A 17,711-nucleotide genomic window follows, 5' to 3' on the forward strand; every position below is an offset into this window, starting at 1 on the left:
CCTGAGGGGAATGCTGTCCTGGGGAGAAAACTGCTCTGAGGGGAATGTTGTCCTGAAGGGAATGCAGTCTTGAGGGGGATGCTGTCCTGAGGGGAATGCTGTCCTGGGGAGAAAACTGCTCTGAGGGGAACGCTGTCCTGAATGGAATGCTGTCCTGAGGGGAACAGTGTCCTGAGAAGAAAACTGTTTTGAGGGGAATGCTGTCCTGGGGGCGATGCTGTCCTGAGGAGAAAGCTGTCCTGGGGACAACACTGAGGTTGCACTGTCAGTTGCTAGGGGTGGAGTCATCATACCAACCCACGCTACCTTTAACTGATGCATGTTCCTGAGCAGGATGTCCCCGATTCGTTGATGACCGCCTGTGGCACGGGTGCTGGAAGACCCTTCCCTGGAGCGGAAATGGACAAATACAGTCAAAACGTTGTTAAAGCTTGTGCGCTGTATGTTGATGGGTGCTTGTGTGACTGGCTGTCCTAGTCATAGGCAGAATGGCAATGAGATGCTTGAGGTGGAAGGCCCACATTTGACAGAAATGATGATAATATTTTGACCATTCTCTAAAAGATGGTAATCGGTCAAAAAAAAAGGGGGGGTCATCTACTTTTAACTTCTTTCATTTTCTCTTCTGGAATAGGATGAATAAAAGGGGCTGTTACAGGTTTAGTCCTCCCACAAGTTTAAAAAATATACTTCAGTGAAACAATGGTTCTTGTGAATTAGTTTCTGAAGCTGGGAAGTTCCTGAGAACACGATAGTGACAGGGCAGAGCTGCCCACGTGGGGGTCCAGCGTAGGGGACGCCCGTGCATGCAGGGTGTTACCAGAGTGTCAGCCTCTGCTCCACCTCACGCAGGAAGCCTCTGTGGAACTCATAGATGGGGTCTATGTTGGAGAAGAGCAGGGTCATCAGGTCTGCAGGCATGGCATCCTCCTTGACCACAGCACTGCGGAACCACTGCAGGAAGAGTCAGGGTGACCGAGGGACCTCGCCCCTGAAGGTCTGTAGCCATAGGACACCCAGCACTGACCCCAGAGTCCCCACTGGGACAGCTCACTCAGTGCTACAGCTATCCTCTCGGCTGACCACCCGAGTTCACCATAGAAGAAAACAATTTTGGGGGAAAAGCTTCAAATGGATACTTCTAGTTTTACAAAAAAATTGGATTAAATATTCTTATCTTAGATATGCTTTAAGGCAAATATATTTAACAGACCATAAATATGTACGTCTCATGATGGCCAAGAGCTCCTTCTCAGGAGGGATCCTCTAGCTCTGGTTTAGATTTACGAAGTATTAAAGAAGACAAAGTAATAAAGGACTTAGGTTTCATACCACAGTGAGAACTTCTAAATCCTTCAGGTATGTTCGTTCTGTAGCGAGAATCTCCTTCGCTATGAAATAGGCCTCATCTGCTGTCGTACTCTGCAAGAAGCATAGACCGTATGAGTGTGCGTCCGTCACGTCCGTCGCTGATGTCACAACACTCACTTTCTTCTGCTCTAGTTCACATCATCATGCACTTTTCATCCGTAATTCCTGAAGGGATTTCCTTCTGAGTAAAAATATAAACCCAGTTGGATCTCCCTCACATGTTTTTCTCGTTTTGTTATTCCTTTTTTTTTTTTTAAGATTGTATTCATTTTGAGAGAGAGAGAGAGCGCACAGGCACAAGAGGCGGGGAGGGGGTGAGGAAGAGGGAGCGGGAGAAACAGACTCCCCGCTGAGCAGGGAGCCGACATGGGGCTCAATCCCAGGACTCTGAGATCTTGACCTGAGCTGAAGGCAGACGCTTAACCATCTGAGCCACCCAGGCGCCCCTATGTTATTCTTTCTGAGGAAAAAATTCACTGTTCAAACATCAACATCTATTATTGAAGCTTATTACTGGTTTTGTGATGAAATTATTGTTCTGATATCACCGGCAGGGGTGTAGCTGGTTAACACACAGATACACGCGTATGTATACGTGCATATATGTGACTATAAACGATTAAGCCTAACGTCCAAAGGTCACAAAACTGCCAAAAGCTGTACATTCTAACTGTGCCCTATGTTAGAGCACTGGGCTGGCTAACACACTTTGATTGTGTGGCCAGAGATGGCCCAGCCCTAGGAATTCTTAACTCTCCATCAGGGCCTCTGCCTGATGTTCAGATGCTGGCAGCCAAGTCAAGAAGAGAAAGGGCTGCACTGGGCCCCCCGGAACCTGGGCCCTACCACAGCCAGCTCTTGGCATTCCAGCAGTGGACAGGCCTCATGCTGCACCTGGGCAGGCCTGTGTCTTGGCCCCGCAGGGCCCTTCCACATCCTGAGCACCTCAGGGAGCTGCTTCTGTCAAGGTCCAGCTCAAAGGCCCTTCCTCTGTCCTTCTGCACCTGGCCTGTTCTATCCGTGCATGCTCCGCTGTAGCTCCTCCACCAGGTCGAGGACCTTAGGGCTGCCTGTCCCTGAGGCCACCATGCCAATATCCACAGAGCACGTGCCAGCCCCAAATAGGCACCTGGGACATGCCCAGGAATAGAGGTCCCTGCCCTGCAGCTGACAGTTATGGAAGTAAAAGCAGAAGGGGTTGGGGTGGAGGCCCAGAGGCGTGGGGTAGCCACAGCGTCTAGCAGAGGAGACAGGGCGGCCCGGTGGTGGGAGACAGGCTGCAGGTCAAGGATGAGGGGAGGAGCAAGAGATAAGTGAGCTGGTTACTGGTGGGAAAGGCAGGGCGGTCCTCTGGGGTGGATCAGAGCACATCCATGTGCGCTGGGTCCCCAGGACGAGGCTGGCTGCAGCACTGAGAGCAGCATGAGCGGCTGGGGTTCAGCAGAAGGCCTCTGCACCGTCCAGGCTCCAGAGCCGGGGAGGGGACAGCAGGACCCCAAACACAGTGTCAAGGTCAAGTTCTGGTGTGGGCGGAGGTCCGAAGGCAAGGGTGGACTGTGTTTTGGGGCCCAAACCAAGGGAAAAAGCTGCTGTCCCCAAGGTAACAGGTTTGGGGAGGAAGGTCAGGGGTCAGGTTTGCATGAGTCTGGGATGGTCTTCCGATGCCAGCTAGAAGCTGACAGGGGAGGCTGGGCTGGAGGCTGGTATTTGGGGGCCCGCCTCTTCCCTGTGTCCCCTGCCCCCAGGTGAAGTTTACCAGAGGTTGCAGTGTTCTCGCAGTGAAGACAGAGGCGTGGTCCCGGAGACTACAGCTATGGCCATGTCCCGTCCATCCCACCAGGAATATTCCACGTAACCCACTCTTCCCAAATAATCAATAGCTGCTCTGTCCTAGCAGCCAGGCCTGCTCTGTGGTCTCATGAGGCTGGGGTCCCAATAGCATCTTGGAGTGTCCACCCCTGATCCCTGGAGCTCCAGTCCCTCTCCCCGCAGAGCGGCAACCTTCATGCTCTCCAATTCTTTCTATTTAGGCTTTCACTATTGAAACATGACTCTTTCAAATCCTAATTCAGTCACATCTCTTTAAGATGTCACATCTCTACTGGAGCTTGATGTTCTCAGCAAGCTCTCTGGGGTCAGAGCCAGCCCCAAGAGGCCCACATTCATGGTCTGGAGGCTCTGGGCCCCCATGCAGCCAAGTGTCCCTGATTTGCGCATCAGGGCACACTGTTGGCCTGGGGCTCTGGGCAGGGCGTCCATGCCGGCAAGCCGGCTTCCTAACTGCAGTCCCCTCTGCATGGGGTCCCAAGCAGCGCCTCAGCCCTTAGTGTATCCTGCAGAGACAGGGTCACCCTGAGGTTCTAGACCCACTCCTCTCCTGTGGGGGGGGGTGAGGTGCCCAGAGGGAAACATTCGAGCACAGCCATGGCAGCGTCAATGATGAGCTCACAATCACGTCCCAGGGGCCACCGGTCAGTGACAGGAGACACGAGGAGTGCGGTCGTCAGGAGCGCTCATGGACGGCCTGTGTATCCATGGCTGGTCTCCTGGTTTCCAGTGCAGAGAAAACCTCTTAGGGAACCTCCCAGGAGAGCAGAAGCCCAACTACTGTTCCCTGGGAGCCACATGGCCGGCCAGCCGGGCGGCAGGTCAGTGGTGCGGGGCCGGCACCAGCCAGGGAGCAGAGCGTACTTTCCCCGTGGAAGGCAGCCCGAGAGCCCTGGGCAGGCGGCACCTCCACCTTCAGACCTTCCGAATACCGTTGGCCCTCATTGATTTCTATCGGAAACCAGGGGGAGAAGCAGCATGTTAAGTGGGACACGCTGGTGAGGCGGGACACCAGGAAACAAACGGGCACAGGAGCTCACGACTAGGGGTCAGCACACAGCCGAGTAACCAGACGCAGGCTCAGAAGGCCCACAGCGCTGAGCTCCCCGAGCTGCGGGGAGTCCTTGTGCGCCCGCGGCCCGGCTTGCAGCCAGCACGGAGCGCAGCCGGCTCACCGGCCTTGAAGCCCGCGGGTCTCGGAGCTGGCCTGTGGGCTGCGTGGGGCAGTGCTGGGGCAAAGGCCGCCCCGGCCGTCTGGGAGCCTGCCTGCTCCCACCACTGCCTTTGCTGTGCGGCCCCAGGCAGGCAGGCAGGCGGCACGAGGGGCTGGAAATCATGAGGCAGTGCTGTCGGCGAGAGGGAGGCAGGGGGAGCTATGGGGGGGGGGGCGGCGAGCCTGGGATCCCCGTGCGCCCGGCCCAGCCACGGCTCAGTGAGGTACCTGTGGTGTGGCCCCTAGGCTCCTTCTCTGAGGCCTGGTCTGGATGTGAATGCCGCGGCCATCCACCATGACCCTGGTTGGTGACCCTCTGGTGTTTCAAATCATTACCCTACAGAACCACCGAAAGGACTATTTTTTGTAGTAAAGTACAAGTTAAAATTTAGTTTTCTATACAGCTTTCTAGCCATTTTGTTTTTGCACTAAAGCAACAGTGAGCTAAATAGATGGTCGTTAGGTTTCCAAAGTAAATAAATAAAAACATCCTCAACCCAACTGTCTTGCTGCCAAATACAGCGCCTGAGGGACCACCCCTGCCAGCCAGCTCAGTGAGGATGGAGGCCTGAGGGGTGGGGGCTGCAGGCCCTGCACGTGGAGCCGGGGTCCTGGGACCCCTGCCCTCGCCGGGCCACCTCACATGACAGCATGCCTTCCGGCTCAGGGTCTGCCCTCTCTGAAGTGGGGCCCAGGAAGGAGTGTGTGCTCAGAGGGCTCACCAGTCCCCTCCCATGGTTGACCCCACCTCTCAGGGAAGCTCACGTGTCCCACACACAGTAGCCCTTGGCTTGACTCACTCTCTTTGGCCACTTCAGGATGAAACCCATGGCATGACAGGGCGTTCTCCTCTGTCACGAGGAGCCTGTGAGGCGGGGTCCCACCCACTGTGGACATCTTGTTCCTCAGGGACCCCCTCACTTCTGTGCAGGGGGACAGATGCCCCCTGGGTTGCACAGTCCACAGCCCAGTTTTTCAACCATTCTCTTTCCCAAACCTCCAAATGCCTGGCCCCTTTGTCCTTTCTGGTGTGCCCTCCCACCGAGCTGCTTTCCCCGGGCTGCCTTATCTGCGTCGCCACCACTCAGGCAGGAGGCACGGGCCAGGAGAACAGGGACGACCACGCGACAGATGCCACCGCCTCTGGCCAACACCTCTTCCTCGAGCTCGGGCGCGCCTACCCGCCAGCCTCCCAGTGTGCGCCCTCACTCTTGTCCTGTGGGCATCGCCTCAACTTTCTACCACAGTCACACACACCTCACACCCCCCCCTGCTGCAACACTCCCCAGTGTGGACCCCCCCACCCAACCCGCACCCTCTCAGAACCCACTCACCCATGAGCCCAACGAGATGGGGTCCCTGGTCACCCTCCCTTAGCACCCAAGCCGTCTCCTCCCAAACACATGATTGTTCAAGAAGAGTGCCCAACAAGGGAGGGAGGGCAGGAGGCTGAGGGCTCCCTCAAGGCCTGGCCATTCCCCCCACATCTCCACTTGAACCCATAGGTGCCAGGAACTGCCACTAAATGAATAAGGAAGGGAGCTGAGAAGTCCCAGGTGAGGTGCGGCTCTCAGGACAGATTTCACTGGCGGAGACAGCACACCCCGCACAGAGCCTGCCCTGCCCGCTCAGGCGTCCCTGCAAACCAGGCCCACCAGCAGCAAGCCGTCTGCTGGGGCAGTGCCCACCTTGTGCTTCAGCTCCTCCTCGCCGTCCATCCTGGCTCCGCCAGCGTCGCTAAGGGCAGGGCTCAGGAGGGGGCACAAGCCCTGCCCAGCTGGGCCCAGAGTCACCTGAGACGCAGGGCTCAGGCTCAGTGGGCTCTTCCGGGTGGAGGGAGAAGGCTGAGGACTCTCCATGGAAAGGCCTGGAATTGAACGGGGCAGGGGATGGAGCAAGAAATGAGAAAGGGCCGCCACGCTGGCCAGACACCAATTCCTACCGCACTTTAGCCAACATTAGCCTAATGCTACGACCAGGCGTCTTCTGGGAGGTGGGTAAACAAAGCCTCCATCACACGCAATTCTTGATGTGACATAAAGTAAGATGAAAACAGGTTGGCGGCTGGCCAATCCAATTTCAGAGACCAACCACAGGCGGTTCGGACACCCAAGGCTCAGTGTGTCTGGGGTTTTCCTCTGCTGTACACAAGACGCAACCGTGATAAAAATAAGCAGCACAAAGCGTGCAAAGCAGAAGCCGTGATCAGAGAGGGGCACTTTCCCTGCACATTCAGTGAAAGGCAGATTGTGGAGGCTGGACCTGAGGGGTCAAAGCGGGGCTAACATATCTGAAAAACAGAAGTGTGATTTAAGGACACACTTGTCACTCATTAAAAAAACAAACAAACAACGGGATCATGTAAACTTACCATACTGTTTTCTACTTTGAATTTTTAACGAACAAGGATTTTGTATTGGTTTTCTAGAATTACACCACAAAACCAATACTGTTTTTCTTCTTAAAACACAGTTTGCTTTTAACTAGGCAGAAGTCCAAATTTTGGCCTAGTCTTAAGGCGGCTGCTGCTGAGGCGTACTCCGTCACATGCTTTGTACTAAAGGAATTATCAAGAGTTAAGTCTATGCTTTTCTGTGGGAAATCAGTAACTGTTCAATGCCAAGTTTTAAAGATATCTTTATAGCAGAGTTTTATCCAAGAAATTAACTGGCTTAGAAGCTATTTATAATAGAAGTTTACCTTAGGTTTACAAACGCAGAGCCGTTCTAACACTGCAACTACCACGGTTTCTGACCGCGACTGAGTGAGCATGCAGAGTGCTGGCACAGAAGTAACTGGACCGGGACCCCTGGCGCCTCCCCTCCACCCACCACCGGCTTCAGAGCACGATCGTCTTACACCCTAGCCAGACTTCAAACACAGTCGCCTACAGTGATGATCTGGAACACCCAAACTTGGCTTATTTGGCCTAAAGCACGTACGCGTGCAGGCAGGCAGGTTAGCTCGGAGGAGTTCCCCGGAGGACACCGCTGTGCCGAGCGCCGGCTCACCGGGCGGGCATGGGCACCGGCGCCAGCGACCCCGCAGCGTGGCCAGTGGGCTGCAGGGAGGGTCCTTGTTTTCACATTGACAAATCTGGAGCTCTGGAAGGCTGCAGTGTGCGGTCAGGGGTCCCGCCCAGGGGCTTCTGAGGGTGAGCCAGCAGTGCTAGGATGACAGAGCTTTCCTGCGGGATTTCTCACCACTGCACAGGGTGAAAGTATGAGCAGACACTCACCGACAGGGCAAACCTGGACGTTAAGAGTATGACATTATTAACAACCAGTTTATTAGAATTTGCTTTTATTATACATTTATGCTAAGCAACCTTAAAATCACACGGAATTCCTTTGTCTCCCCTGCCCCACACGGAGTGCAGGAGCCCAGGGCTCTGCTGGTCCCTGCAGCGTGGAGGACTCCCTACGTGAGGAAGGGGTGGGCACTTCAAACCCCTTTTTGTCCTGAATAGGCCCAGAATTGTGCAGAGATATTTTTACACATGGAGAATTCAGAAAAAAAGTCCAGAAGCTACTAGCAACAGATCTTATTTTTCAATTGTACCAAAGCAGGCAACCCGATGTTTACACTTACTGGTTATGAAAATAAGCTAAGTTCACTGTTCCAATCTGTCCCCCAGTGCCCCCACACAGTGCCTCCCTTGAAGACGGGCAGTCCTACTGCAAGTTAATAGTGGACAGTTTCCCAAAAATTGGCTGCCAACTTGACTTTATGTTAAAAGCAGAAGGTGGAGCTCGAGGAGGTGGTCCCCACTGAAGCGTTGGGAACGGGTTCCACGGGCCGTGGGGCTGGCAAATAGGCTGTGGCTGGTGCGGGCTCATCGGGCCATTGAATTAGAGAATGCAGCTTCCGATAAATGGCCCCTTGGTGATGAACTTGTGAAAGGAGCTAACCCTTCAGGATAGACTCTCATTTGGAATAAACTATTGTGCTTCTAGGGAGGTTCAAAGTTCATAGGTTCAAAGGTTCATATCATCTTTGATATGATCACTGCAGACACTTCACAAAAATCATTAACTCATAATTTAATGAATAGATTAAAAAGTACCACAAACTGCCATTAAACATTTTTTATTAAATCTGTCAGCTACAGCAAAACATTATAAATCATACCTACTTCATATTATGTAAACACAGACCCTACCAAAGTAAATCTGTGGGGAGATGTGATTTCAAGCAAGCGCATAAGCATGCAGCCCGTCCACGCTCGAGGCTGTTCAGAGCGTGCACCCACGGCTCCGTGCCCTATCCTGTGAGGGTCAGCCTTAATACCACGTGTGTGAAGTCTGCACGGAGGACCCAGGCGTGGGCCGCGGCTCTGCAGCTGTGCGCTCCTGGGGAGGCAGAAGTCAGAGGTGCTGAGGCCGGCGTGTGGTTGTGGTGGTGAGTGTGCAAGGCCACTGATGTTAGAAGCTCCCTGCCACAGAAAACCCTGTCAACACGGACAGTGCACACCAGAATCCAGGTCTTAGGATTTTTAAAATGCTAAACATCGTTTTAGATACCACAGAATACATTTAGCCTTAACTGCCATGGAAAGAATCTTAAATATTTGTAAGAACAGACTCCTGTGTCCAAGGTCCTGTACCAAAAAATCGCAAGAATATTTTTCTGAATTACGAGAGTCCCTACCATCGAATCCACTTAGACACAAAGGTGGTGCTCTACGTCCCACTGCAGTATTGAGAATGACCGATTCGTTTACCTGTAGTTGAGGAATTTTTGGAAATTCTTCAATTTCCAACATCAAATTATTTGTAATTGATAGACACAAATGGTAGTTATGTTCTACTGAACTCCACATTCCTGCTGGAGGGGGTCCACACCTTCCAACCTGTGGTTCAAGACAGGCTCTGTGCCCAAAGGGGCAAGTCAGAAGGTTTGATCATCTTCAAGGACTCACATTTACAGCATTCCAAACTGTCAACAGGAAGCAATTCTGACAGGTGATTTTATTTTCAAAAGTTTCTAAGTATTTGTCTTATAATTTTTGAAATGTCATTTTAAAAAGCACAGTATTATCCTTCTATGTTCACCTTCACTTTATTCACCTAACTGGGTGGTGAAAGATCAATATCACAGAGCAAAATTTAAGCTTATTTTCATTTCATTCCATTAAATTCTTTTTCAAAACTCTGTAATAAATAATCTTGAAAATTTTGCCCGAGGTGGAAGAAGAATCAGCTTTGGTTTGGAAAATTCAAGGTCAAGTCTGAAGGTTAACATGATAGTCTGAACACGATAGTCTGAAGTAAGATCTAGAAACTCCCTCTTTGGCTAGAACAATGGGTCGTTAATTCTATAAAAGGAAAAAGCTAAACTGTACCAAGAACCCAGGTAAATGTGAGCTTAACAACTTAGCAGAAAACTACATCTGGCTCCACTTTTGGACTAGGATGTCACGAGTCACTTTTACCCAAAATCTGGCTCAAAAATAAAAGCGGGAGGAAGAAGAATGGCTGGTGCGCAGGCTAGTGTCCTAGTTCCTCTGTTTCTGCAGGCCTCCTCTGCCTCATCTCTGCCACTTGCCAAATGGCAGAGCAGGGTCTGACCTGGGCCGTACCCTCTCCAGGGCGCTGGGGTGGGGGGGCTCACCCATGGCCACACCCACAAGGCTGTGAGCAGGTGCCTGGCACACAGGGGCCTTGGGGTGTGGGGGCGGCTGTGGTGACCCGAAGTTCAGAGGGTGACATCAACACACACGGTGCCCCCAGGAAGCATTTTCAGTCTTTCCTTGTTAAGGAATAAACAAGACTCTTCCCTTGTTAAGGAAAATATGTGTTCTAGCCTACAACACAGTCACACTTTGGGCCGTCTGTCCAGATCAGCACCTGCAGGTGCGGAGTCCCCCGCACACCCGCATGTGGGTTCTAATAGAGGACGAATCTTGTCTACAGGTCTTCGGAACTAGTGGAGCAACGGGGGCAAGGTACCCCAAATAAACCACCCCAAGAAGCTGAAGAATCTGCAGGTGATGCTCGACAGGAAAGAAACGTAGTCTGGGTTAAAAGAATTAAAAAGTAAGAGTCATCCAGTTTTTACCCTCGTCATCAGTCAACCCAGAGATGGGATGGAAAAAAGAATGCTTCTGAGCAGTTTCTTGAAATCTGGGTGTGTTAATGAAATACCTCCTTGGGGAATCACTCATGTCACCACTTCACCGTGAGCGGGGGCACCGGGCAGGGAGCAGGGCCTGCGTGTCGTGGGAGGGAATGGGCGTGCCCATGACGCACGGCCCCCAAAGTGGGGAAGAGGCTGCTGTGCAGGGTTCTGGGGGGTTTGTGCTGCAGCATCCTGCTCTGGAGTGCGTCCGGGCGCAGACACTGAGCCCCAGCAGGAGCTCACTGCCAGGTGCCTCCCGCCCTGGCTGCCCTACGTGCTGGGCACCGTGGATCCCCGGGGGAGACCAGCACCCGCTCCCAGGTGCCTGTGCTGCCCAGAGCGGCCAGAGGGGCCCGGTACCTGCCCCTCAGGGCTGGCAGCAGCCACCGACCAGGAGGCGGGGGCAGTACCCCCCACACTCCAAGGCCTGAGTGGGGCTGGAGAAGTGTGGAGGCAGCAAACGCTTGTGTTGGCCAAGTGGGAAACTCAAGTTCAGAACTGGGGTAAAGACCCGGTCAGAATGTGAGCAGCTGCTATGCTTTGGGTCGGAGATTTGATAGGGTAGATGCTAGCTGACAGGGGGAAGGAGGGCAACAATGTTCTCACCTTCAGAATTAAGAAGCCAACAGCAAGTGTTTTATGTGCACTACGACCTAAGGACCACATTTGTCCCCAACACTGCAAACAGCACCGCCTCGGGCCACCACCTCCGAGGCACAGTGGGGGGCCAGAGCAGCAGAACACGGCCCCCCAAGTCTGCGCCTGCACGCGGGCCGCACCTGTCGGGCCTGAGCGGACAGCCCCGAGAGAGCGCTAACACTGTGGAAACGCACGGCACCTTCCCCTGCTGGCCTTCCACAGGGACGTCACCGTCCACACCTGAAGTAAGCCCGTCTGTAGAGCGTCACGGTGCCTATTTGTTGCTCAGAAGCCTATGAGGTGAAAGAGGCGTCAGTGAAGAGGTTGTAAAAACAGTATGTAGCTGTTTCGGGGATTCATTTAATATGTGAGACAATCTTTAATATATGTAAATTGAAACTATAAACGAGAGGGAAAGGAAGCTAAAAACTCCATTAAAAGTTCATAGTAAACATTTCCTTATTTTATTGAATAAACAATTAAATTCTGAATTAGTACATATCTGAGAATTTATATGGCAATTTCAGTGGAAAACAAATTTTCTAAGTACCACAGATCAGGCGACATCACTGTTTTCTGTAGAGAATGAATAAATTAAGTGCGTAAGGAAGCGCTAGTTCCTTTTCTCCACAGTTCCTAGGGGCGGGTAGAGCCCCGGGCCACCTCGGGCTCAGCCACGGCATGGAGAGGGGCCAACGCGGCCACCTGCACCCCAGCTGTGACAAGCTCCGTAACTTCAGGACAAAGGCCAAAGCAAAACCCCGGCAGAGTGACCCTATGGTCCTGAAAACCCATACTAAAATTCTCAACTGTAAGCACCCGAGAGAATGTTCACATTTTCGTCTGTGATGTTAATTGTTCTAGAAACAGATTTCTTTGTGATGTTCCATGAACCAGGCGGGAGTAAGCGTACCTTGAAGACTACAGGCACTGCCATCGAATGTCACACGGGGACACGGCTCGTGTGCTGTGTGGGTGCTACGTGATCCCGGGCACAGTGTGAGGGGTGTTCACGGCGACTCCTGCAGGGCTGCCCGTGGTGGAGAGCTTGTACCGAGAACCAAACGTGGCATGATTCAAAAAGGACTTTGTGAACAACAAAGAGGGGAATGACTTAGCCAAGGATCTACGGTTTCCCCCTCAACTGTTTGATGTCTTACTTTTATTGTCCATCCATCTACCGTTACTACTATCTTAAAAATGTGTTAATTGTCACAGGGACGAAAGGGAAAGCAAGGGGAATACAGTCACTGGGGCTGTGAGGAGGCCGTACGGGGGCAGGTGGCAGCCAGACTCACAGGGGGCACCGCTCACGACCAGACTCGTCCAGTCACTGTCGTGCAGCTGACACCACATTACTACCGTGGGTCGGTCACACGATCACACTGTGCTAAATGGAAAGAGGAGTCCCAACCTAATTCCATACTTAGAGAGTTCCTCCGGAGTACAGAAGAGGTACACGTCCGTACCTGTGACTTAAGAAGTTATGCAGCACACGCCATTACCTGTTTGAGTGCGGTCAACCTTACGAAGCTGAAACTTTACTGTTAATTAGACTTTAGACACTCATATATTGGCTTACATAAAATACCTGGACTTTGGAAACTTCAGTACAAAAACAGACTTGATAACTAATACAAATAACTGGTCTGCCTAGAGCAGGTGTACCCTGCGAGGCGGACTCACCGGGGGCACTGGGCACTGTCTGTGGCAGGGCTGCTGTCAGCCTGTGGCCCCAAGGCTCCTGGCCGCGGCGGGGCTGGCAGGCGCCCCTCCTGTCAGAGGTGAGGCCTGCGTCTGGCCAAGGAGAGCAGCACGTTCAAGGAGAAAACCGTCAGCGCTCTCAGACACTTTTCAACTACACATTCTCAGCAAACTGGCTCCTGATTCTGCATATCTCACTCGGATATGAATATTCATCCTATAACCCGGGTGTAAGGAACCACACTCCCAAGAGGGCAGCACTGCATAACAAGAGGGCTAACAAGAGGGCTTCCGAAGAAAAGGCAATTGTGGTCAGTAGCCGTAAGCAAACAAAAGACCCACCCAATGCTGCTTCAGGAAGTGATGACCCTCGATCTGAACTGCTCCAGATATTTTAGTATTTATGGTAAACCATCTCTTACTAAGACAAGACAGAATGTCGCTGCCTAAACTGCCTGCTGTTTGCAGCGGGGAGCGTCCTTCAGGCTGACCTTCCCTGGGCTCTGAAGAATTCCCTCCTAGTGGGGGGGTTACAGTTCACCCAGACGCAAGAGGGGAGGGAGGCCGAGCGGTGGGCGCCTCCAAGGAGAGCCCCGATTGGTTTCTAAGGAACTGGCTTCCCTACAAAGGGAAACCTGCAAACTTAAACATATTAAGAACACTCTGGAAAAGAAAAGCTTGTACAAACATCTCCAGACGAATCTGAACGTAACACCTGCCCCGGTGGTGCCCACAGACCGTCTGGGGCGCTGGGCTCGTGTCAGAGCCCTGCTGCCCCGCGCTGCTCCATGTGGCGGCCCCGGCCACGTCGGGGCTGTGGGGCGATGGCAAGTGTGGGGGAGGGTGTGTGCTCTGAGGTCCCCCGCAGCTCTGGGTCCCGCCTCCAGGGAAGCAGGGGAAGGGCAGACAGGCGGTGGCACAGGCCGGGAGGTGAGCCGGGACCAGGGGCCTGGCTTCTCCCACAAGTCACTAGCACAAAGTGGGGGTCTTCTCAACAAGGCGAGATGGGAAGAGTGCAGTGAGCAGATTGTGTTTGGAGCCCAATTTGAACAAACTGGGTATTAACAGGCACTTCAGGCCACGGGGCCAATTCAAGTACATCCTGGTATCAGAGGACAGCAAGGGCTACTGATCCTGTCTCTGTGAGGTACCATGTGGGGAGGTGTCCTCGTGCTCCAGAGGTGCACGCAGTTCTGAGGGCAGCTATCAACGTCAGGGCCTACTTGGGAGTACTACAGCACCAAATGCAGAGGAGAAGGAAAAGGACGGAGGCCATGAGCAGGGTCCAGCTCCGGCAACGCTGACCGGGGGGCGGCAGGGGTGTGTTTACTCCCTGTTCTGCTTTGGCGTATTTTGCAAACTTTCTAAATAAAAAGCTAAAAAATCAACTCCAGAAAATGAAGTTTCATTGAGGAAACAACACCCCTTTTCAGGAAGCCCTGGCAGAAGCTGGCGGAGAGAAGCATTTCCTCGAATCTCCAGGACAAGAGAGTGGCGAGGCGCCTGCCGCCGTCCGCAGCCCTGGCCGTGCCGGGGCTGAAGGCCTGGCTCGAACCCACGCCCGTGGGGCCTGCTGCCCAGACACTTACAACAAAACAGGACAGCGTAGGTTGGCTGAGGGCAACACCCCAGGCACATTCATTAGAAGACGGGGAGCCATCCTGACGACTAAGGTCCAGGAAAAGCATTTCACATGTAACAGATAGTAACTCCTCACCGCACAGATCCAAGGCCTGCTGTTTGAGTGACATCAAGGGGAAAACAAAGTGTCTGGAACACTCCACCTCGTGGTCCCCAACTGTCCCGCCTACTGCCCTTCCACCCAGGTTGCGACATCTCTTCACAGACACTAGCCAGCCGACACGCCGCCTCCACACTGCGTGGAGGGCAGGCCCAGGGATAAGGGGTGGGCACGTGCCAAGCGCCAGTCCCGCAGACCACAGTCATGACCCTGCGGCGTAGGTTTAAGGCAGCTACAGACACAGAAAATCTGTACGTTCAACAAAAGACCTCTGCTGGTGTTCAATCACACGGATGACAAAAGAAAGACTGTGCCCCCGCAACAGAGCGCGGGCTACTCGGTGTGTGCTCACGTGCCCCCAAGGCAGAGAACTCGAGGGCCTGCACAGGAACAGAGGGGAGGCCTGCAGTTACCAAGGAACACCGAAGAAACCTGGCCTTTAACATGGCATTGCTCTACTAGCTGAGACCACAAGGAGTAAGCTACAGAAACCGAAAAAACAAAACCCAATCTGTGGACTGATTTGACAAAGTCAACAGTGTCCGTCCGCGTTTCCCCTCTGACGTGCACAGATGGACACAGCTGGTGCTGCGGGCAGCTGCCCTGACTTCACGGTAGCAGAGGTCCCAGCCCTGGCAGTGTGCCCGTGGGCTGGGCACGGCCACCTCAGCCTGTCTGCTCATGTGATCTTTCCCACGGCCTCAGAAATAGACACCGTCCATGATGGGGCTTGTTAAAAACAGCTGGGGACTGTCTACCACACACCACCTCACCAGATGGAAACGACATTCCCATACCAAGAATGAACATCTAAGCCCTTGACCTGTGCAGAGCTCCTGGGGTGCCGATTTTTAGTGAAAAACCCGATCCCTGGGTCTGAAGGAGACAGCACCGGTGAGAGCTTGCACGCCAACCCTCGGGCAGATTTGTGTGTCCGGTTCTGCTTTTTTCTGCAACCAAATATCTTATATTCCTATTAAGCTAGATAGAAGAAAACAGTTCAAACTTACACTGCATTTAAACCAAAGCTTCTCTAAGCCCCCTAACTAAACACAGCACTGCTTCTGGATGAAGCCTTAGGCACAGAGTGTGCCCTGGGCAGTGCCAGGGACCCTGCCACGTGCAGCTCGAGAGCCCAGCAGGCGGCGAGCTGCAGCCTCCACGGCCTCTCCCAGGATCTGGGCTCTGCAGGGCTTACTCGAGCTTTCGTGCGGTGGCTGGACAAATCAAACCAAACCTCCATCCTAACGAAGCACGAGCAGCTTCATCTTAAAAAGCAGCTGTCGGCATAAAACACATATTCCATTAAAGGCCAATGTGAATCAGAACTGTGTAACATTCAACACATAGCACCAGTTTTTAGTTGAACCAAAGCACATGCCAGAAAAATAAAGCTGTAAAGACTAACTGATCAGTCCCTAGCCGGAAATACTTATCTATCTTAAGCCTTTTAACATCATCTTAAGGAAAAGTTTTATCCTTTGAGATTCAAAACAGAATAATCAATCAGAGGATTAGGAAAAAGAGGACTCTCTAGCCATGAACACAGAATCCCTTCCTCTGTCTAAAAGCGAACAATCTGAGCTCTCACTGCACTTGAGTGTGTGGCTGGGTTATCCTGCAAGGGAGCCCAGGACTGGTCAAGATGGGTTTTTATCTATCCGTTCTCCTGGAGTCAAATCGAAAATGACTCTCTCTCCACTTGTCTGTGCAAAAGGGCTGCTGAAGAAAAGGCTCACGTCTAGGGGGGCCCCAGCCTCAGCGCCCCAGGAATCTGTGTCTGTGCTGCTGGAGTCCTCAGCTGTGGTGGGTGGGTAGCTGAGCTGCTCTAACTGGTCGATGATGTCCGAGAGCTGGAAGGCTGAGCTGGCCTCGGAGCGGACCGAGCAGGCTGGGAAGTTGGCCATGGAGCTGGCCTCAGACTGATTGGCCGAGCTGGGGGTACGCACAGACAAGCCGCCGTGAAGTGGCAAGTTGCTGAGAGAGCTGTTCTCGGACTGGTTGTTCCTCAGCGAGCTGGTCTCCGAGGGGCTCAGCAGGCTCTGCATCAGGCTGGCTTGTGCCTTCACCTCAAACAGCTCGGAGGTGTCCGAGGGGTGCACATCGCCGCCAAAGCCACCCTCTCCCTCCAATGCAAAGCCATGCTCTACGTGCACGAGCATGGCCTCAGTGGGGTACCTGTCTGGGCTGGATGGGGCGGAGCCGGGGTGAGCACAGGAAGGGGCCTGCGGGCCTGATGCACAGTAAGGGAAGGAAAAGGCCTCTGAGCCTCCAGCAAAGAAGGAGATGTCTGCCGGGTCATCGTCTATGAACTCTTCAGACACCTGCAGCCGGGTGTTTGTCAATGTGAAAACAGGCCCCCCTGCACTATCCTGCCGGCCGTGCGGATGCTCCCCCTCGGCGGGGGCTGGGCCCACGATGAAGCCACTGCCTCCCCCACGGTTGCTTTCACCAGCGGCTCTGCGCTCCCTTCCAGCACCCCCTGCACCTGGGTCTACGGTGGTGCCGCGACTCTGCCCCACAGGACGGCTGGGGCTACAACTCCTGACAACATGACAAAACCCAACACCTTGACAAGGCTGCAGCGCAGGAGGCCCCGGGGACCGGGCCCGTCGGGTGTTGCCGTCGGCTGCCGCTCCGCTGCTCCTCTCTGCAGCTGGCCTCCTGGCGTCAGGAGCCTGGGGCTCGGTGAGGGAGTCACTGCTGTCTTTGAAATCGGGCGGGCCTCGAGGGGCCAGAGGGGAGGTAGGAACTGAATAGAAGGAGACATTTGTTGAAGATGGGGACGCAGAAGTCCTCATGCCCTCGGTGAATGAGATGCTCTAGGGATCACAAGTGAAGAAGAAAAAAGGAACACATGAAGTTACAAGTTACCATTAGAAAGCTGCAGAGCTAACTGGACCCCACCTAGTATGGCCACATTTCTACCTCAGCCTCTGCTAAGTAGGGCAATCGACCAGACTTTCCCCATTGGAACTGAAGATTTGTAAATACAGACAGGCTCCCAAAAGGACCCAGGATTATCTGTTTAAAATCCCTTATAATTTCACTTTTTCTCCTATGTTATTAAATATCTACACTGAAGAAAATTTCCAT

At 53.2% G+C, this 17,711-nt stretch overlaps 1 protein-coding gene across 1 annotated transcript in view; it reads right to left on the reverse strand.

Annotated features, from left to right (window-relative positions):
* The window catches only part of FARP2 (FERM, ARH/RhoGEF and pleckstrin domain protein 2), a 108,463-nt gene that overhangs the window by 17,065 nt on the left and 73,687 nt on the right, over positions 1 to 17,711 (reverse strand). The window contains exons 13-17 of the mRNA XM_081815280.1: positions 17,185 to 17,437; positions 6,100 to 6,278; positions 1,333 to 1,422; positions 821 to 954; positions 3 to 388 (exon numbers count right to left, since the gene is read on the reverse strand). Coding sequence (XP_081671406.1) covers positions 3 to 388; positions 821 to 954; positions 1,333 to 1,422; positions 6,100 to 6,278; positions 17,185 to 17,437 — 1,042 coding nt within the window. The remainder of the gene's footprint in view (positions 1 to 2; positions 389 to 820; positions 955 to 1,332; positions 1,423 to 6,099; positions 6,279 to 17,184; positions 17,438 to 17,711) is intronic.

This window comes from Leptonychotes weddellii, chromosome 3, assembly GCF_054177405.1.
Source record: "Leptonychotes weddellii isolate Sample4059 chromosome 3, ASM5417740v2, whole genome shotgun sequence".
In the NCBI taxonomy this organism is placed as follows: Eukaryota; Metazoa; Chordata; class Mammalia; order Carnivora; family Phocidae; genus Leptonychotes; species Leptonychotes weddellii.